This window comes from Hipposideros armiger, unplaced genomic scaffold (genome assembly GCF_001890085.2).
Source record: "Hipposideros armiger isolate ML-2016 unplaced genomic scaffold, ASM189008v1 scaffold_341, whole genome shotgun sequence".
Taxonomy (NCBI): domain Eukaryota; kingdom Metazoa; phylum Chordata; class Mammalia; order Chiroptera; family Hipposideridae; genus Hipposideros; species Hipposideros armiger.
In genome coordinates, this window is record NW_017731691.1 from 1,008,893 (window position 1) to 1,022,098 (window position 13,206).

The 13,206-nt window shown below is 43.9% G+C and overlaps 1 protein-coding gene across 1 annotated transcript in view; it reads right to left on the reverse strand.

Annotated features, from left to right (window-relative positions):
* GPC3 (glypican 3) overlaps nucleotides 1-9,899 on the reverse strand; it is a 480,497-nt gene extending 470,598 nt beyond the window's left edge. Inside the window, exon 1 of the mRNA XM_019661231.1 lies at nucleotides 9,557-9,899. Coding sequence (XP_019516776.1) covers nucleotides 9,557-9,731 — 175 coding nt within the window. The 5' untranslated portion in view covers nucleotides 9,732-9,899. The remainder of the gene's footprint in view (nucleotides 1-9,556) is intronic.
* Nucleotides 9,900-13,206: the final 3,307 nt, after the last annotated feature.

The window sequence follows — 13,206 nt, forward strand, 5'->3', positions numbered from 1 at the left end:
GAAGCAACGTCCTCCACAACTAGACTGAAGAACAAAACGACAGCAACTTGTCTGTTCCCCTTCCCCCAATTCCCCAATAAAAATCTTTAAAAATATATGTTCCTGTTTCATTCATCCACTCAACAAACATATATTGAGCACCTATTATGTGCCATAGTCCCAACTCCCGGAAAAACTAGTTCTATACTCTCCCTTCTGTCCTCACATCCAGTCACCAAGTAATGTTTACTCCACTGTCTATTCTCTCAACTTTATCTTTTATTCCATGTACAGCCCCATCTTTTCACCTGCATTATTAAAACTCCGTGCTACCACTCACTCTCCAGTCATCCTCTGTACAGTGACATTTTCTCTTCTTTAAATGTTTTCATGGATCCTCATCATCCTTGGATACAGCCCAAGGAAACTCCTCAGCATTTCCTGCCTACTTCCCTAGTTCATCTTTCCTCCTTTTTCCTCACATCTGTGCTCCAACCAATCCAAACTATTCCAGTCCAACAAACATATCATTTTATCTCTTAACTCTGTACCTTTGCACGTACCTTACCCAACAGCTCACTTAAGCAACTAAGCATCCCTCCTCAATAGCTCAACAGCCCTCAGACCCCACAGGGTGCCCAGCTTTATGGCAGCTCTCATCCTGCTGCCCTGACATCCATGGTGTTCCTTATTTGACTCCCTCCCTAGGCAGTGATTTTACCTTATTCATTAGCTCCTAGCCCAGTACCGGGCATAGAACCTGTGCTCAATAAATGTTGGTTGAAGTAAAAAAAATGAATGAAAAACTTTTAAATATTTATGCAGAGGTACCATATAAAGTTCATTATTAGTAGGTTTCTTTTCTGAGAATTCCCATCTGTTTTCCAAAACAGTTAAATGTGGTTCCCAATACAATCAGACCATGAAACCTAACCTGGAAACTGCCTCTTGGGTCACACTCTCATTTCTATGGAGCTCAACATGCAATGCAGCCAGTGCGAGAAGTAGTTCTCCATAATGAGCCAAATTCACAGTATGGGTTGACCATCACAACTTTAATGAGAACCACATCTCTGTACTTAGGGATATGATGGAACTTGATAAATGAGCAGTAGTTCTATGATATTAGTGACAATTAGCTCTGCAACATTTGGGGCCAATCCAAGTGAAAATGGTTTACTTGAGCTCTGAAAAGCTGTAACCCCCAGCTCTTCCCACTGTAAATTAAGCTTATTCTCTAGATTATGAAGGGTGTACAGATGTGTGTATCACATGTGTGTATGTATGAGTGTACAAATGTGTGTGTGTGTGTGTGTGTATTAGAACCAAGCAGGTCGGAACTCAGAGCCTGCAGACACTTTATGAGTAGCTACATTGTTTGTACCTAAGATATATGAAAGCAAGGCTTTCAGGACACAAATGTAAGGTATGATTGTGAAAGACCACCCACTGCTTAGAGTAACAATTAACAACTTTCAAACAGTTTAAATAGCACATAATTATGGTTGCTATCAAAATAATATAAATATTTACACATATATAATCTATGAATATAAATATATAAAACACATCCAAACATCACATTTAGATAAAGCTGTAGCCAAAAATCTCTACTTGTCATTTCCTCCTCAAACTTCAATTTTTAAAGAAGGGCAACAAGGCTCCCAGGGTCACAGAGAATAGATAAATAAGCTTCCACGCTCCCACGCCTTCCTCAGTCTCTGCTGCAGGTCAACTTAGACAATGATGCATTCAGAGAATCAGTTATTCTCTATGTATATGCCATCGTAGGAGGTCATTCGACAGTGATCAAGTCCTTTAGACAATGCCTTCAGGTGTTTGTTCTTACATTCATTCCAAACTTCATTAATAATTCTGTATAAGGCACTCTACTCACTACTCTAGTCTAGAGGATATCGTGATGAATCAAACATGGCTCCTGCATTTAACAAGCATAGGGTCTGACAGAGGCTATGAGTAAGCTATGTACTTCAGGAAACATGGATATTAAGTAAGAGGTACAGATGAAGTATTTACGGGAACCAAATGAAATTGGATCATAGCTCTGTATTACCCTGGCACAAATTTCCATATTCAAATATTTTCCAATCCTTTCAGTCTATTATGTGCCAGTTAACTTTCTGATATATACAAGAGTGAAGTCTTTTAATCTCCTTCCTGCACCTGTCACTCTAACTCTTCCTCTCTTCACCAGATTTACCTCAGCTTCAATCATCCAAACCAAAATTGCCAAAGAGCAATGGAGAATCCCAGGATTTGATGGTACATGCTATACATATCAGTATGCAGAGTTTGGGAGAGGGGGAGCAGAACTTTAACTAAGGAGGAAACTATGCAAATAGAATTCTGATATTATTTTCAAATGAACATCATCCCTTTCTTTTTTGCCCTCTTTCCTACTTGGGCACCTATCTAAAAATATTCCAGTGGGTCATCCCTAGACCACTAGTTGAGTTTTCTCAGTTGACTTTAAAAGTTTGCCCTAATGCGTACAGAAATTCAGAGAACTCTCATGAGGCCCTTTATCCTACTCCAATAAAATTTCCATGGCTGAAATTTCCACTTTGGACTATGTCCTTTTACATGCACATTTATGAGACTTGAGGTTATAGGTAAGAAACACCAAACACTGAGGAAAAACTTACATACAATTCAGTATATGTTTCTATAACTGACACCAAGTTGCATTATTTTCACAAACCTAAATACCACAGATCTATGAAGTAAAGACAAATATGTGCGTTTATGTATATGTGGATATATTTAATTTATCTTTAAACTACTTAGAGTAGCCTTGTAAACAAGCACAGAATACTTACCTCTTGTAAGACATGGCTAGTCTACTTTTTCTAGGGAGTTACAGTGCAGCCAATTCAACTAAGCTGAAGTCCTTTATCACTTACCTGTATACAACAACTGGATTTTTGACCTGAAAAAGTAGTTACTTTTTTAGAAACATTAGTATATTAAGTAAAAATGAATCAACTACTTAAATATTGGTTTTATGGAAATGTTATATTCATAATACATTTCTAATTCCATTTATTCGTTTAGTCTACAAATATTTATTGAGTACCTGTTATTTGTACCATGCACCACGTGCTAGGCACTGGGGATACCAAGATACGATACAGCCCCTAAATTCGAGATCACAGTCCAATAGGGGGATATAGATAATTATGAACATGGGCCTTAAAGATGCCATAATCAGGGTTTCAAATTTTCCAGTAATAAACTTATTTTTAAAAAGCAGATTCAAAAGGGCCAATTAAAATTCTACCCTAAAAGTTTGCCTTATTCTGGATGTATAAGAAATAAATACACATTTCATTGTGGAAATTTTGAAAAATACACGATATTCTCAAAATCACCTTTCAACTTTCAGGCGGATGGATGGAATACAATGAAATGGATGAAGGCTTCATTTATAATGGTTCTAGCATCCCTGTCTCTTCTTATTTCTACTTTCACTTGTTCTTTTATCTCACTTCCTATCAATTATTTATCAATATAAGCCTATTAAATGTACTTCAAAGAGTAGCAGATTTACTAACCTAGAACATAAACACAATTTCAGCTACTAGAAATAATTAACTGTTTGGAACACTAGCAATGCATTTTGGTCCTAACATTGACTCCTTTTTACTCATAGGAAAAAATACAAACTGTCAAACAAGTCTTTATCCAGCGACACACAAAGAGAGGCAAAAGTGAAAATGCTTTCCTTGTTAATCAATCTGGATTCATTTTTGTTTAAAAATGGCAAACAAGTATTTCTAATAATTAGCACTTAGATAATTGATCTTTAATTGGCCTACTTTGAAGAACAGAACCAAATCTTTATTTTGTGCATGCAACAAGGCATTCAAGTAAGACTATAATGTTCCAGTGAGCACTTTCCCCTCACACACAGCATTTCAAAACACTCATTTTCTCTGCTGATATGCCCATCTTCACCTAGCTTTCTGAATCGCATTCTCCCTGTCATTATATCTCAAAAGGTAAATTCCCATTACTTTATGCTGTCTCAAGCCAATCTGGGGCCCATGACTTGGACTCAATTTTCTGATGCCCATTTCATAATGGAGTGCTGGGGATCCTATTTCAAGCCTGACAATTTGCTAAATATGAGCAGATGATTGGGGGAAGTTTTTGCCCACACTTTCCATTGGACCCTAGATTACCAAAAACATCAAACCCGTTTACAAGTTTGGCTAGGGCTGAATAGATGTTGGCTCCTGGTATGGTTTCTTGAATTGAGCCTGTGCACAAATTCTGATCACAGGTTACAGAAACCTGTGAGGTACTTCAACAGGTCCGTGCATGTGTTATAGCTCAACTCCCAAATATGGTAATGTCAACATTAGCGAGAAAGGTCTAGCTGACATTAAATCAAAGAGAGTTTGATTTAAGAGATGTCTTACAATTTATGTGCTATAATAATTGTTGTTCTTTAATGATACTAAGACAGTCATAACAGTGTTGCTAATTTCAATTTGTTCTTTGGGTGCTCAACATTAATAAGCCCTGCCTGATGGTAAGAGTTGCCAGCTAACAGAAGTAAGCCTGAATCAATCTCCAGTCAAAATAGACATTGCCTGAAAGATTTGCCCACATACCCCAATAATATGCCATAAAAATTTGGACTTAGGTTTCTAAAATAAGGTGACATGTAGTTTAAGAAAATATTTAAGAGTTCATAGAGAATACATAATGATCTAGAAATTCTATTATCATCAATTATTTACTAAATGCTCATGGTACTATTAGCATTATGCTCAACACTGCATCAAATGCAGTGCTTTCACTTTAAGAAGCTTATAATCTAAAACATACAAACAACCATATGCAGAAAAAAGCTAGAGATCAGAGTAAAAGGAAGCATTCACAAAAATGTACAAATTCAGCATGCCAGAACTTTTCAGTTGAGCAATATGATCCCCAGTGAAATTCTTTCCAAATGATGTATCGTGTGCACAAGTTACAAGTGATTATCTTCAATTTTCTTAGAAATGAGTAATAAGATACCCCTTAAGACCCATGTTTTTATATATTCATCAAACACTAAAGTTGGTGTGGTCACTGATAGCTGCCATTTAAGGAGAAAACATATTTTCTGTCTTATCTCAGAGCAGACAAATCCAGGCCTCTTTTTTCCCAGGTTGGTAATAAGCAGCGTTTTTCTAGGCTACAATGAACAGCAAACATTACAACTCTAAAGATGGAAGTAACAGAATGCTCAAAAATATTGCATCAAAATATTGGATAGAACCTACCAGCCCATAAGAAAAAAACCACATTGCAAAACTGACACCATCTGGGGCATCCAGCATCCATTAAAATCTTCTTATGCCTCTATTTCCTAATGCTTACAAACGGAATTTGCTCCAAGAATTAAGAAAACTCTTTTTAAGATGGCGGCCTTATTAAGAGATTTCTCCCTATCTCCCACTTCATCTCTTCAGTTCTTTACCCTTGCCCAGGCTGGCTATTGTGACCGTTTCAGCCAATTTCCTGGAGGTATTTTCTAGCCCTTTTCACCCTATTTAATCCTACAACTTTCCTGAGAAGCCTGTTTACTTGTATGCTCCCCCACTAGACTGTGAGCGCCTTGACAAAAGGGACTGTGTCTTACTCCTCTCGGCACCCCCAGCACCTAACACACAGCCTGCCATGGAGCAGGCAGTCTTAAACTCCATTCAGGCCAAGGTGCTCCACGGATCATCAGCCATCTCCTTCAATCAGACTGAAGCGCCCCTTTAAGCATATCTCAGTACCAATCAGCAGGATTAACGTAATTAATCTATTCAGACCATATTTGAAAGAATTCTCTAAACTGTTCCAAGTTAACAAACGATAATACAGCTTTTTCAAAGTTTTAACAAATCACCTGCTCACCCAAATGTCTAGTGCAATCTCAGAGGAGGGAAAACCCTCCCAACACCTCACTTCTTAGTCTCTAGTCTGACACTAGGACCGCTAACTGCTTCAAACTAATTGGGGAACCACAGCTGGCAACCCAGATACAGTTGCTAGTTCTGACAACACACACACACACACACACACACACACATACACCAAACCTCTTTTTGTTTCAAGAACGCTGATTTTTATTTTTATGTTGTTTCATCTATTTTGAGAAATTCCAAGTCGATTTTGGCTCTTCAAGGCTGCCTTTTACCCATACGGGCATTTGGCATTCTGGATTGGTTCTTGCACTTTCCAAGGCCCTCTAAGGCAAGATTCCTCAATCTTTTGGGAGTTGCAACACTACCACAATTTGTTTGATTTTCTCATTCCCATCCCTCCCCTTCACCGCCCCCCCCCAAAAGTGGTGTATGGCATTCATAAAGTGAATTACACTTGATTTTTGTTTAGAGGAATTTTTTTTCAGACTTCTGTAACATTCCCTTGAGACAATTGGAAACATCATTGTCTGATTACTAGCTCACTTTCCTTGCCTAAAATTGTATCCATTCTTGATTGCGCCTGTGGGTAGGTTAAGCAAAACAAAATAAACATCTAGACTTATGAGCTCATGGGCTTTTTTCTGAATTTTTCTAAATTAAATAAGGGCAAAAGAGCTGCACTGAAAGTCAGTTATATGGATTTTTCTGCCAAATGCTAACTCTGTGTGCCTGGTTTCCATCTGTGGTGCTTTCCAAGTTACAAATCCTTACAAAAAAAAAAAAGACTGGGGTATGAAAAGATCTATGGATTTGGGGGACATTCTATTTAGAATTGCTATCCTGTGCCTTTGAACACTCTAAAAGAAATGGGAACATGAGATTGTAAGGCCTTAGATCAGCTTTGTGGAAGTCTAGTATAGTCCTTCAGCACCAGTGATTTATTTTTTAGGCTGGCTGATTTCAAATGCCATTTAGTCTCATCCATATTAGCATAAGAAATGTACCTTATCCACTCTAACCCAATTCTGCTAATGGCAGAAGTTAGCAGTCAATCCCAAACGCTCCCCCCCTAAGTGAGACAGGACATTCTTGAGGATTTCTCCTTACTGTGACCAAATCTCATTTTATCTGGGACAAAGAAAGCTTTAATGCAGTTAATACAGTGGAGCGGGCAAACTGAACATAGCTTAAAAAATAGATGGAAAAAAATGTCAAGCGGTCATCACGATGGTTTGTAACTATCAAATAATTTGCAGCTCTCTCTCAATTTCCAACCACTGAATGACAGCAGCAAATTACACATTTATTCACTTTGAAATTATGCACTTGCCATTGTATTTAGTCGGCCATTATCATCTCTTCTCTGAAATACTGATGAGCCCTTTCCACACCGTAGACATCAGGAATTTCACCATGTTTTCCATATCTACAGGAACCATATTTGCCCAAATACAATTCAGGACACATGGTCTCAAGCCAGGACAGAACACTGGAAATATGCACTGCCCCAGTAAATCCAGGATATATGGTAGCTGTAATGGGTATCACCATATTTGAAGTTTGGCTTTGCTCCAGGGCAAGTCAGAACAGTGTCTGCCATGTAGAAGGTGCTCAACACTGCATATGTTTGTTAAACAGAAATGAAGTAGAGTATGTTGGGTTTATATGGTAAAGACCCTTGGAAAGTGATTTTTCCTGTGGAGTTTGGGAGATACTAGCGGAAAATGATACATTTCCATTACCAGTCCCCTGTTCTCTATAGTATGGCCGTCCTTAGGCCTGGAGTAAGGGAGCTGGGAAGGAGAGAGAGCAGGCCAAATCTCATACACAGTGTGTGGGCCCTTCCAATACTCTTATACAGATGCTGCAAAGAGGCAGGCAGCCAGAGAGCTGGGGGAGGGGGACAGAGGAGGCGCGCGGGCAGGAGTGTGTGTAGAAGGGGTTGCTTAATCAGTATCTGCATTCCCTCTGGCCTTTTTCTTCTTTTAAGCACAACCTTTACTCCCTAGTTTCAAATCAGCCAAATGTGGCCCCTACCCCAACCCTGGACCCATTCATCTTGTGGGGGCTTCTCCTGTGAAGACCAATTTTTACATTATCAACAAAAGCATGTTCTCTGGCTTGAGCAATCTAATTACCATGGACTTCGAGGGGGAGAGAGATTCGCCTGTTGTTTCAGCTCTGTGGAACTGATTCATAGGTTGCCCCTTACAGCTCCTGCACACGCCCACGTGGTATGTTATTAACACTTAACAGTGGAAGAGGTAGTTCTACCCTTCCTTAGAGGGAAGTCCTGCAAAGCAATATTTAAAATATGCGCAAATGCACTTCAGTCAACAAAAAGGGTGACCAATTACCTTTGCAACTAAACAGCAGGCTTGCTCCGCTCTTTTTATCCACCTAAAGAAAAGGCTGAGGGCGCGCTGGCTGCCTAGGTAACCTCCCGCTAGTGAACGCTCGCTGGCAGCGCCCACGGGGCGCGCATAGCATTCACAACTTGGTCCAACCATCAGGCCCGCCTCCCTGACTTGTTGAGAGCCAAGTTTGGGCGAGGACTGCTCCCGGAGCCCTTGGAAGCGCGGGACATGCATGGGTCGGGAAGAGACCCTGGAGGCCACAAACGTATTATGGTTTGTGACTACAACCGGCCCTTTCTTGAGAGCGCACCTCTGATAAATTAAGCTGTTTGAAACTGACTCATCTTGCCCGCATCGTCAGTGTAGCAACTTGTCCTGATGGGATTCTGTGGCAGGCTTTTAGGAGTCCAACCGCGGGACAGTCAATCACACAAGGCCATTAATATTCATCTGTTGACAGCGGCAGTCCTCAGCTAAGGTTAAAATATGCCCTTACAACACGATCTGATAGTGCAGAACAAAAGGCAGGCGTTGAGAAACTTTCCTCCACCTAAAATCATCTCCCTTTCAGGGTCCAGCCTGTCAAAAAGGCAGATGAATTTGAGAGGGGGAGGAGTTATATCATCTTTGGGCTCCTGCGCCCTGGGCCAGCAGCACCGTTTTCGATGTGATCTTGCTAAACTGGAGAAGGGACGTTGTTTTGAAGGAAAAGGCTCGGTCCTCCTCATTTGAGGGACCCTCCTCCACAAAAGTTTCCCTCTGTGTGTCTTTACCTGCCACTGCGGATTCGGAGATCTGTCCTCAACTTTGCCTGCACTTGGGCCCGCGAGCTCGGGAACCCAGGCTGCAGGAACGAGAGCGTGGGGGCAGGTTGGGGAAAGAATGGTGGAGCCGCGGTCCAGCTAAGGCTGCAATTCTGGCACGTACGTGCGAGTGAGGGTGGCAAATTCCCAAAGCACCAGCTCGGATGTGGGGCGCCACTTCGCCGAGGCCCTGGGAGCAAGCTCCCACCTTCCCGCCCTCCCCCCAAAATGGGAGCTCCGGAGCAGGCCATCCCCGCTGATCCTCCCACTCGCACCTTCCGGGACAGCAGAGCGATCCCGGGGGACACATACCCTCCTCCCCTCCCTCAGGAGACCTGGTCGGCCCCGGGCACAGCGACCACTCCCAGGTGCCCAGAGGCAGGGCGCAAGACCGCGGCCCCGCGGAGCTAGAGTGCTCCGGGTACCGCACCACGCGCCCCCAGGGTCTCCGCTGGGCGCTGGGAATGCGCGAGGGACTCCTCCTCACCTGGCACGGGGGTTTCAGGCACCCACTTGAGTCCCGGTTGAAGTCTCTGGAAGAAGGAGCGGACCTGGTGACAGGTGGCGTCCGGCGGCGGCGGCGGGGGCTGCGCCTGTCCCGGGCAGTCCAAGCTGAGCAGCATCGCCAGCACCAAGCACGCGGTGCGCACGGTCCCTGCCATCCTGCTGGGCGGGGAGCGAGGGGAGCGCGGGAGAGTGGCGGCGGGGACGAGAGCAGTCCCAGGACGCGGCAAGCCTGGCAAGATGTGGCCCGAGAAGGAGCGGGAGACGTGCCGCGCTACCCAACCGCTGCAAAAGTTTCCTCGCAGCTACCTGGGCGCTGGGCGAGGGCGGGAACCCTTGGCTGCGCGGGCGGGGCGGGGCCGGCCGGGGCGGGGCGGGGCGAGGAGGGACCGGGCGGGGCGGGGCGAGGCCAACTGCACGGCCAGGGGGCGGCGGTGAGCCTACGGGTGCGGAGCGTCGGGGTGCAGGGACAGCTGGGGCACCGCGGCTTGGGGACCGACCGACAGGGGCAACGCGAGAGGAGGACGCGGAAGCGCGTGCGATAGCTTCTGGCAGCACAGCTCCGCTGCCCGCTCGCCGCCGCTCTACACAGGGCGCTCTGGCACAACTACTGCAGAGGGGCTGCAGGCTCGGGCGCGCTGATTGGCTTCTCAGCAGCCGTCCCCTCTGACTGGCTCTGGGAGAAGTTCCCCAGCCTCACTCCTCCTTCCCGCCGCTCATTGGCCTACAGCCGGGAGGGTTTTTCCCTTTAAGATTTGTGCAATCTCTCCATCCTTCCATGGGATTGCGTGGGGGTCCCTGGCTTAAGTGCCCCTCTCTGCTTCGCCACAGGTCTCCTCCCATCCTGGTCCAGCTCGTCTCTGGTCACCAGAGCCGCACAAGGTCTTCCTCCTCCGCACAAAATCCACCTCCCCTTCCTGATGTCCGAGGGGCTTCCCTCGAACCGTTTTCCGGTCGCAGCTGCCGCCGCGTCAGCAAATCCAACCCACAAATAGTCACATTCAGGGGCAAGTGGGGGTCGTGCGGGGGGGGGGGTTCACAGCCTGCCTCATCTTTGAATGTTGTACCCAAAAAGTCTGAAAGCTTGTGGGGCTTACTAGGTTTGATTCAATAAAACCACACAAAGTCAGAGCAAGCACCTGATCCTAGGATGGTAAAAGAATCTGTCTCCTGCAAGATAGCCCCGGGTGATCCTTCATGCAGCAAAGTATAACTGGTGACGAAAAAAAAAATAACCTGAGGGGTAAAAGCCAGCCTAACTCATTAGAAAATCATTTACACAGCAAATTCATTGAGCCAGAGCAAGCCTGTTTCATAGGTAGAGTAAAAGGCTGTTTGAAATATCTACACCCAAATCCCCACATCTCCTGCTTAAATTTCACTATTAGAAATCCAGTTCTCTGAAAAGCAAATACCTCTCAGAGGAGGAATGCACTTAGCCAGTACCTATATGCTCAGAAGTAGGGATCTTTAACCCATGTATTCTTTTCTGTGATTCACACGCGCGCGCGCGCGCGCGCGCGCGCGCACACACACACACACCTTAGCACTTAATAGGAACTCAGTATTTGTATAATGCAATGATTTAACACCTCAGTGTGAATTAATTTATCATCTGATTGTGTTGTTTCTGATCTCGGGGGAGGGTAGGTTTTGATAAATAAGGAAAAAAGAGAACCTCCACACCAGGAATTCTCCAGGAAGCACTAGGCCAGGGGAGAGGAGGGGCTGAGAAGAGAAGCTAAAGAAGGGGAAGGTCGCTGAAGAGCTCATTTGTTCATTCATTTGTTCAACAGCAAATATTTGAACTCTTATTATGTACCAGACACTGTGGGACACAAACAGACAATGGGGATACAAAGATTAACCTATGGTACCTGACTTCAAAGAGCTAAAGTCTAATGGGAAAGACAAGCAAACAGAAAAAAATGTTAACGCAGCATGTGGTAAGTGCTAACATAGAGGCAAACGGAGAGTTCTAAGGGGGTGAGAGGGTGGGTAGGGAAAGCTTCCCAGAAGAGATGATGCCCTAAATTCAGACTTGAAAGTCCAGCAGGAGTTGAGGTGAGAAAAGACGATGGGAGGAAGGGTGCCAAGGTAAAAGAAGCAGTGTGAACAAAGAGTGAGAGGAGAGAGCCTGGCACGGCCCAGTTGAAGGGTGGGAGGTTTCAGGCTGGGGAGTTAGAAGAGCTAAAGCAGCAGAGGTAAGTGAGGGCCAGATAAAGCAGTCTTGAAGCCTAGCCTGGGGAACCACTTAGGGAAATTTTAAGGAGAGGAGTGACATGCTATTTGCCTTATGAAAGGACCTCTCCAGCAACATTATGGAGAATGGGTTGGAGAAGGAAGAAGGCTGGAAGCCAGTTAACAGGCTGTGAAAATAATCCAGACAAGAAATGAGAAAGGCCTGTAGCAGAGGAGATTTGGAAAGGGAAACACTACCGGCGATATTTAGGAGATAGAATTAAAAGGGCGTAGTGACCTAGTGGATGTGGGGGATGGGACAGAAGGAGTCAAGGACGGAGGGCTCATTCATTCTTTTTTTCAACAAACATTTGAGTGCCGCCTATGTATCTGGCATTCTTCTTCTACTTCATAATTTTGCCTGGGGCTAAGCCTGCTTTTGCATTGAACATTTGACAAATGACATATCCACTTTAAAAGAAACACCAATTAAGAGTCATAATTTGGCTGGTGAGTTTGATATGTTCCACCTGTGGAGCCCTGTGACCAAAGGGCAGATTGGAAGGCAAGCATTGATTGAATTTCATGACCTCACAGAGGAAGACATGACCTCCCATAAATTCATGATCTTCCAGAGCTCATGCAACTAACTACAAAGGCAACAGTTGTTTTCAACTACTGGGTTTTGAGTACCTTAAAAAGAGGGACTGTGACTTATTTTTAATATATACTTTTACATCTAATACATTTTGTATGAGCCAGGTCAGTGCTTCTCAAAGTGAAGTTTGTGAATCCCTCGTGGTATGTGGGCCAGTGAAGTTTCTGTATTTTATTTTAATCAATATTTATTTTAATGTGGATTAGAAAAAATATAAGTAAGTAGTACGTCTGATGCATGATTTCATTAGGACAAGGCTACGTAGTTAGTGCTGTGATCAATTTATTTCAATAAAAATGTGAGCTGGCTTAGGGCCGGCCGAGTGGCTCAGTTGGTTAAGAGCTCGCTCAGGAGTGTGAGCTCTGAGCAACAGCGGTTCGAGTCCAGCCCGAGCTGAGCAGCCGCTGAGCTGCCAACAGGTAGCAGGATGGCTCAGCTTAAAAAAAAAATGTGAGCTGGCTTAAAGAAAAATATTAAACTAGTATTAGGAATGTGAAGACATGGCAAACCTTGTGGGGTAGTATGTGAATGACTAGGATTTGGGGTAGGTCGTAGGCAAACAGGCCCTGGGGTTTTGTGAAATATTTCTTTGGCCTTAAAGCTTCTGTTACCCTTCCAAGCTATTCAATGGCTTTAAGCCGACCTAAGATAGGAGTTAATAAACCTTGCTAGTCTTAAGGTGTGGTTCCATTTTTCTAAGTGCCTCTCAAAGACTTTCTAGACTTCCAGCCCACAGGCGATAACTCTAAGAGTAGAATTTCAGGGGCTGGGAAAAGCATTGAGGAATAGGCTTT